This window comes from Dicentrarchus labrax, unplaced genomic scaffold (assembly GCF_905237075.1).
Source record: "Dicentrarchus labrax unplaced genomic scaffold, dlabrax2021, whole genome shotgun sequence".
Classification (NCBI taxonomy): Eukaryota; Metazoa; Chordata; class Actinopteri; family Moronidae; genus Dicentrarchus; species Dicentrarchus labrax.
The window spans coordinates 13,619,668-13,628,838 of NW_026136714.1; the positions used below are offsets into that span (position 1 = coordinate 13,619,668).

The following is a 9,171-nucleotide window of genomic DNA, read 5'->3' on the forward strand; positions in this document are numbered from 1 at the left end:
GGCTACTCCTCATTTCCGCTGTCAAAAAAAAAAAAAAAAAAAAAAACCAGCTGTGTCAATTGAAGGAAACTCTCAAAATGGCTTCCTGTTTAGTTTTCAAAATAAGAGACGCGCGTCCGAGGCGCCAGTCATCAAGGCCCGATTAACCCACTAGGGGAGCCCTGTGTACAAACGACCTATGAGCAGTATTTAGATAGCAGTAGCATATTATCCTGCTTTTAAAATGAGGTTATTGCCTTGTGCACATCATGTCTCATTACAGCCATTGGCAATTCAATCCTTCATGTATGAAAAGAAAATCAAGTAGTCAAGTAGTACTCAAGTAAAAATACTCAATATGCAAGCAAAAGGGGCTCTGTCAGGGTTATATTATTATTATTATTATTATTATTATTATATATTACTGTATTATTGTTACTGGTGCAGTTTAATGATGTAACTTGCTATGGTAGAGCTAATTTTATACAATTTATATACTTTTGAGGGGTTTAATTTACTCAAAAACAATGCTTTTTATTTTTTTAAATCCTTTTGTTTAATGCGCAACTGTGACTCACTGTAGCTGTTTTATTCATAAGGCATTAAAAAGTAAAATATCCACACTGCCACAGAATGGTTAATTGATTTGACATATAATATATGCATGCTGCATTTCACTTGGAAAAGGCAAATATTATACACCTCTTGCTTCTCTTTGTTAAAGCTCTGAAGCTTGAGTGGCTCAACAATGGCAATTTTGGTTTCTTGGAAGCTGTCAAATTCTTTGCATAAATTATTGTTTGATTTCATAGATATGCTTTCATTTGTTTTGGTAACCTAATATTTATCCAATAGTAAATTGCAGAAAGCTAATTTAGCCTAGTTTTCTTAACATACAGGCATATGCAAAACAAGGAATAGGTTCTTGACCTCACATATTTACATACTTATCTTATTATTACCCCATTTATATCAGTGAGGGTAGGTTACATAACATCTTTCTGTATAATACAATGCAGCACCACGAACTGAAGCCTCCAAATGGATCATAAAGTTGAATCAAAACCTGTCTGAAACAGCTTCAACAAAAAATGAACTTTTAACCTTCTTGAGAGTATTTATTGAGTATTATTTATAATTTTGACTAGATGAAACTGAGTGTATATATAGCACCATTTAAACGTACCTTTATGTTGAAGTCGCCACAACGGAAGTAGTTTCCTTATTCTCTGTAGTTTTTCGTGCTGTTTGCAGGCACGAGTCCTTTGGTCAAGTACGGTATGTGCAAGATGCAGAAACTGTCCAGACTCCTTCAAGAAGTGTTCCCAGATACTGTACATGTAGTTTGTAATCTGTGGATGTCTGTCACTGCTTTAAAAGGGATTTCTACTGTGTCACATCCATTATTACTGAATTATATATGCTTAACTTTTTATTTTTATTTTTTTTTAAATAATTCCTTAAACTGATAGAGCCTAACACAACACGCGCGGATTAAAGGATAGAAAATTTAACTAGTGGTATGATAGTTTCCTGCCAGTGCAACTCAATATGTTACACTAACCTGTGTTACAGGAGACGACCTCTTTTCTATTGATCATTATGGCGGTTTACCAAGTGCTTACTACATAAGATGAAGAGGAGAAATTGAAGCACACAGTCCATCTGGGTTGATACTATAAAACTATTATGTTTCTGCTCTTGCAGATTTTTGCCTCTAGACGGTTTGTTATATTCACCTGTCCCTCCAGGTGTAAAGTATTGATTTCCCTGCAGTCAAAGGTTTGAGACTACTGTTTAAAATTGCTGCACAGCGACACCTGGTGAGAGACAGACTGAATAGCACTAAGACTGTGTGTGTGTGTGGTTTCATAAGGCCAGGCATTAAATGAACTCAGTGGATCCATTTAACTGTAAAAATGTGTAATGAATGTGTGAGTGTAAGGTTTTTATTTACTAGTGATCTTTAACCGCTATGTCTGTCACCTGCACATGACGTGATGCACTGGTTATATCTGGTAATATAAGTACCAATGTACTGTGCACTGCCCCTGCTAAATAAACATAAAATGTAAATAAATAAATAAAGGATAAAACATCAAATTCCTCAACCGGCCATAGTAATGATTAAAAAAAGTCTTGCTGCAACTTTATTATAAAAAAAACTTCACCTGAACCAACAGATATTGTCATCAAAGGAACATTAACTGTTCACAAATAACGTTTTAATATACTGTTTATTGAGTGGTTTACAATAAATGCATTGTTAACAAATGTCTTTTCAGGACAATGTGTTACATATATTGGTTATTTAAAATAATGATCATATTTTGTACAATGACGTTGAAAAATTGTACTACAATTGTAGAAGTCAATCAAAAAAACTGATTATTGTGCATTTAGATTGCATTCTTCATTTGGCACTTCTGCATGAAGACAGAAACCATTATCATTTATATGGTTTATTTGACACATTCACAAATTCCTTTAAATATTATTGTACAAAAAACAGACTATTGTCATCCGTAATTACGGTAATGCTCTTCTGGAGTTAACAAAATTGGATTTACAACAAAAATTCTAGATAATACGTGTCAAAAGCAAACCGCCTCAGTACTTTCGTTCTGAAAAAATACAATCCACACTGTACCGCTTCTTCCCACATTGTTGTGTAATTGTAATGATAGTGCTGTGCATTGATGCACACTGAAGTGACTGAGCCATTGTCAAAAAGTGATTGCACCCAGATGAGCCTTTGCAAGAATGAAGAGGAGTATAATCAAAAAAAAAAAAAGAAGCAAAGTCAAACCCTCCCATCACTGTAGTCCTATGGTAATGGTTGCAATATAAAGATAACAGAAGGCACATATAAAACAAAAATGTAAACGTCTATGAGATTGGATGAGCAATCATTTTAAAAAGCCCATATTGCAGACTGCTGTTGTTAATTTCCAACATGGAACAGTAACTATTTATATACAAACCAGGAGGTTAGATGTAGACACACAGTATAGGCCTCTAACAGTTACACTCATTCAGTAATTTTCAGGTTAACCAGCTTGTAACAAACAAACCAAAAGCATGACTAAATTAAGACCATCTGATATGAAATTATCATAATTACAGCGACATGTGTTAACTCCTGTAAGTTCAAAGATATTTATGAAATACAGAGTCAAAAGAGAACTAAGTGACAAGCATTCTTATGAAACAGCCTCATCTGGCCGCTGGCTAACAAGAGCTAAAAATACCAGAGTATTGCTCTGAGCAAGACATCCAGCTCCCACTACAGTCCCCAGTGACTGTCGAGAGGATGCTCTGACCTTAGCAACCACAAGGCCTCTGGGGTGAGATGTGCCCCTGTGGGAGTACGGAGAAGAATGTGGACTAGTTACTGCCCACCCAACAACCGCGTCTTATCCCAGGAAAATTCTCTTTTCTTTACAAGTCGACATATTAAAGTGACCTTAGGAGTTAAAGTGGTTTGAGTTGCAGAAAATGTTTGGATTTATTCATAGATATTTAGATTATACATTTTTAAAACTTGAAAGCTGTTCATTGTCCTGGTGCTCTTGCCATTAGATTGTAAAAAAAAAATCTCATCAACTGTACAAATTAATTTTGTTTTGTCATCCAGAGAGGAAAGCTTAGACATCACCAGATATAAAGCTGCTAGATTTCCTGTTCCCTCACCACCGTTAACATCACTATAGCAACCTGATCCATGTGGATCTGTTTTGTGCAATGACTTTAGATCATTACTTATGTGGCCCTCTTTATTTCATATAACATATAATATATTGCATATAACAGAAATCATCCTTACCATCCAGGGCTTGTCCCTTCCATCAGAAAGAGACTTAGTAGTGATTTTAGATTTAAGGTCCCTGCAGCTTTACAAAAAAACAATTGTACATGCATATTTTGAAGCGAATATTGGCAATATAATAATATAAAAACCTATTTTTCAGAAATGTTATCTACAAGGCTACAACTCTTTGCACCTTGTAAGAAAAACTGACAATGAATACCATTTTAAATACTGTATTATTAACATTTTGAATTGTCCTTGGCAAATGACACTTGCTGTGGAAAAAAGCATATTTTGGGTTTTAAAATTTCTTGGATTGTACAATGGATAGTGTTAATGTTTAAGACAGATTGATTCTCCTGTGCCAGACAAGATCTGGAATCAGTCTAAAATGTTTTTTTTTTATTATTATTTGGTTGGTGATAAGACTGCAATTTGCTATTAAGTCTCAGTTTGCTCTCCCTTCTGTTGGGTTTGAAAGGGTGTAACATTGCAGAATGTTGAGGAAGGAATGATAAAACTGGAAAACGAGATGATCCACAGGTCTCCATTAGTTTACTGGCTCTGTAGCCACTCCACTCTCAGTTCCTCCACCTCTCTGCCGTACCAGTCATGGAGTTTGGAGAAGCAGCCGGTGCCAGGGGAGACAGGGCTTTCCAGAGATGCTCCTCTCCTCCTGGGTGGCACTGGCGGAGCCCTCACCCCATCAGCCCCATAACCAATCACAGTGTTATTCCCAGAGTCCGCGCAGCCCTCCCAGGCCACACAGGAGGACGCTGCCTCAATAGAGCCGTTAACCAAGGCAACCGGTGGTTTACTCCATGCAACTCCATTCTCCTTGGAGCACTCAGAGATGAACTGCGCCTCATCCTGGAGGCTCTTCTGTGCAGAGAAGGGGACTGACATGGGAGGGGCACTTGATGATGATGACAAGGAAGATAAAGATGATGAAGAAGAGGATGCTCCAGACTTGCACCGTGGCACCTGGTTTCGCCTGGAGGACTTGGGCCTGCCCTGCAGACCTCCACCCCCGACACCGCCACCTCCTGCAGCCTCCTGGATCTCCTCCAACTGCCTCTCAAGCTCCTTCACCACCAGCCTCATGTAATCAAAGCTAGCCCTTGACAACGCTTTTACCCATGACTCCATGGCTGCTTGGTTCTCAGCGGCCATCTTGTACACCCGCGCTTTGGCACAGTCAAACTTGATGGCGAAGGCGAACTCCTCGGCCGACTCGCACAGCTCCACGGTGCATCCTTCGAGGACGATGACCCCGATGGGCTCTCGGCTGTCGCGCTCCTCAAAGTAGAAGAGCATGTTACCCTTCAGGACAAACCAGCGCCGGTGATAGGCCGTGTTGCGCTCACCCTTTTTGAACAGGAAGCCTGTCTTGTCTGGCGGTGAGTCACAGGTGGCGTAGTGTGCCACACTGCGTTCGTTCAGCTTCATCTTCTCCTCTCCTCTTTTTCCTCAGTAGATTCTTTATTTACCTAAAGAACATCGCAGAGACAGAAGTCATCACAGTCACAGACTCTGCTACACGACTGTATACTTTTAGTTTATTGACAGGGTAATATAGTAATAATAGGGATGTGAGATGTTTTATGCTCAATCATTAGCCAAATAGTCTACTTTCTCGTCTCCTGTTAAAAAGGAAGTCAGAACACTGATTCACTGTTTTATTTCTGGGTAATTTATTGAGGCAGAAGCTTTCCAGTCGGACTTCGACCTCCATTCTCTGCTTTCCCCCCCCTCTGAGCCATCCTTCAAGCCCTCTTGGCAGTACTTTTACTTTTATTTTACCTGTCGTAGTACAAGTACACAGACATTGTAACCTCAGACGTGCTGCCAAAGTTAAACTTTAGAGGAAATACTGCATAGACGTGACCCACTGCAAATGTACGCCAACTTAAGACACCAACTTATACAACAGGGACAAACTGTTATACTGGGTAATCACATGTTCAGCTGTGAACTGGGGCTCAGACCTTCCCTCTGTGTAAACAATAACTAATCCAACTTTAATCTGTTCAGAGGGAAGTATTAAAGTTCAAGTAAGTGTAACTTCATCACCTCATTTAGCACAACTTGTTTGTTTGTTTTATGTTGTAGCTTTGGGTTTTATTGCTGTAAACACATCTGAATGGTCAATAAATCTGTCAATAAACCACACATTTAAAAGTATGTTTCTACTTACGTGCTCCTCATCTCACATCCAGCTGACATCCACCACTGTCCACCCATCACATCTGGAGCTGATAACTCAACATGTCCCCCAATTTTCTCCAGTCTTTGTCTCTCCAAATCAACTGGGGGAAAAAAAGATTTAAAAAAAGTTTTTTTCCACTCCACAACTGTCAATAACACCCCGACTGACGGCCAAGTGAGAAAGGGCCGTGGACGTCCAGTTAGTCTCAGATATGAGAGGTTAACAGTGTCACACACTGACTGTTTCTTTTTTCCATCCACTGCGAGCTAATCGCGTTTGGGGGCGAATGATTCAGCCTCAAGCGGTCGCCGTATGGCTGGTTATAACTGCGAGTTGGTCACAAGCTTTTGACAGGTCAGCAGTTTTTCTGCAGTAACAGTTCCCGTAACACAAAGGACAAAAAAAAAAAAAAAAAACAACCGAATGAACGCTATCTGAAAGCAAAGTCTGTCCGGTGCCAACTAGCTTAACGCATTTAGCCACTTTGGTGAATACCAATGAGCAGCCAGCGTCAGCATTTCCAGCTGAGCACTAGCTAGCACTTTGTTGTATCAGTAAGTTAAAACTCAGTTAATATCAGCGTTGTGTTATAACCAGCTAGTTGTTACTCCGTATTACCTGCAGATAAAGACCCCCTCCTCTTGTCAGGCGGACGATATTCCCGTTGTTTATTTTTCCACTTTATCTCTCTTCCTCCTGTTTTCCTTCTTCTTTTTTTCCCTGTCACGTGACCGACATGGAGGGCGCATGTTGGCCCGTATGCGGTCAGCTTAACCGGGCGGGGTCGTCATTCCAGCTTTCCTGTCGTCCTGGTGAACCGTTGCCATCCGGATGCGCGGTGACTTAAAACATGCGCACCCCGTCTTTGCCCTTGGAAAGGTGGCATTTTGGTTGCGGCTGCTACACCTGCATGGATGGACAATGGATGCTCCCTCTGACAGAGCGGACAATATGTTTTATTAACAATTATATTGAAATATTAGAGATTGTGAAAAGTATTCTGTCTCAACTGCCTCTGACATTTTTGACATATACCTTTATTGCTCTGTGCTCCATACATTTGACTGGATTTCCAACTGATGAAACTAATTTAAGGAGTAGAGCACAACACAATAAGAACAAAATATTACATTTTTCTGACAACAACTTCATTAATGTTAAACCTGCACAGTACCACAGAAAACTTGAAAAATGCACACCGACAATTTGTGTTGTGTGTACAAGTCTGTGCCCGGGGGTCTATTTGTCAATGTTGTTCATTAAGAATATTACTAGTATATCACTAATACATTCATTATAGTATGAATATAAGCTTTGAGTGAGTTTGTACTGCTTTGGCAAACACTAATGCCAATAATAATAATAATTCCACCCAAGAAACATTTTGCTTTTTCCCCTCAGAAATGACTTGCGTTCTATTTACAACACTACAAAATGCATGTTTTTCTTGAGTAATACCTGCAGAGCTGAAATGGTTTACTGTTTAGTCGACTGACAGAAAATTCAACTTTTACACTATTTTGATGTATCAACAGTTGTTTAACCTAAAAGCCAAACATTCTCTGGTTCCAGCCTCTTTAATGTGCTTTTCTTGGCCTTAAGTGATCATAAGCTGAATATTTTGAAAATGATGGGGATTTCTCACTATTTTCTGACATTTTATAGACCAACAACTTATCACTTAATCAAATAAATGATTGAAAATAACTGTTAGCTCTGAAAAGAAGCAATACCTGAATTCATGATTTTACTCACTCTACAGGAGATATAGCAGCAAAATGTACTAAGTATGTCTTAGAAGAATTTCCCCTTTCAATATTAATGAAAGTTTCATCTTTATCTTTATTTTCCCTAAGTGGAAATTCATTCTGTAGCCAGAACACAAACAGAGATGAACATAAAACAGAATTAAATACATTAAGAAGTACAGTTATATATTATACCAGTGGAGTGTTTCTTACTGATGCATAAGCATGTAATCAGCATTTAAATGCATATGAAGAAATTAAAACTATGTACAGTTATTTACTGTAGTTTAATCTTAATCTCTAACAGTCCTATTTTAGACAAAGTCTCCTTGATATCTCATCATGGATGGATTGCTGAATGGGTCGGCCCAGGGGGACAAGACACTTGACATGAACTGTATGGTCTAGACCAAAAGTGTCCTGATGCCTTCTGCTATGATTTGGTGCTATACAAATAAAACTAAATTGAACTGACTTTTTGCAGATACAGAGTGTAGGCTGATATTGATTTTGTGATTATTGATTATGTCCAACATTAACAAAATAATTCCAACTAGCAACAGAACTGTAGAGTTAATGTTAAACCTGCACAATACCACAGAAAACTTGAAAAACAATTTATGTTGTGTGTAGAAGTCTGTGCTCGGAGGTCTATTTGTCAATGTTGTTCATTCAGAATATTACTAGTATATCACTAACACATTCAATATAGTATGAATATAAGCTTTGTGTCAGTTTGTACTGCTCTGGCAAACACTAATGCCAATAATAATAATTCCACCTAAGAAACATTTAGCTTTTTTCCCTCAGCAATTTTCTATCTATTTATAACACTACAAACAGATGCCAGTCTTCCTCTACCATTTCAGTTCAGAGCTGACTGACTTGCTCATGGATATCAAGGCAGTGAGCTAAACATGTACTTTTCCTGTGCGCATTTTTTTGGCAGATTCATCCAGTCTCAAGACCACCTCTCTGTTCTGTAGGCACCCACTGCCCTGTTCCTGTAACCCCCCTGCCTCATCTTTAAGGCACTGAGCTGCTGGCTTTGGCCTGTGTTATAATGAGTGTGACCATGACAAACCGCTGTGAATTCATTGGAATATCTTCTGGAGGTGTTTAGCACTGCCAGCCCACTATCTCGTCACACTAATCTTCAATTAACTGATGCAGCTGCTGATGCCATTTAATGTATTTTTCTTTCTGAAAGGTTTGCTGACACTGTTTTATGGTAACTTTGATTAAGCGTGATACTCTCGCAGTCAGTTTCATTTCCTCTGTTTGACTCGCAGTTCACAGAGTCGTGACGTTCTAAAAGATGGATTTGCAACACACAGAGTTTATAATGCAGACTACAGACATAAAAATCAACTTTCTGTACTTGACATAATGGTTCGGTACATAAAGTCCACACAGACACACAG

At 38.8% G+C, this 9,171-nt stretch overlaps 1 protein-coding gene across 1 annotated transcript; it reads right to left on the minus strand.

Annotated features, from left to right (window-relative positions):
- Nucleotides 1-2,197: 2,197 nt before the first annotated feature.
- On the minus strand, nucleotides 2,198-6,743 carry pheta1 (PH domain containing endocytic trafficking adaptor 1). Its single transcript, XM_051422618.1, has 3 exons — nucleotides 6,618-6,743; nucleotides 5,988-6,099; nucleotides 2,198-5,280 (listed from the first exon to the last, which is right to left on the minus strand). Exon 3 carries the CDS (start codon nucleotides 5,237-5,239, stop codon nucleotides 4,346-4,348), a length of 894 nt encoding a protein of 297 aa, XP_051278578.1. The 5' UTR covers nucleotides 5,240-5,280; nucleotides 5,988-6,099; nucleotides 6,618-6,743; the 3' UTR covers nucleotides 2,198-4,345.
- Nucleotides 6,744-9,171: the final 2,428 nt, after the last annotated feature.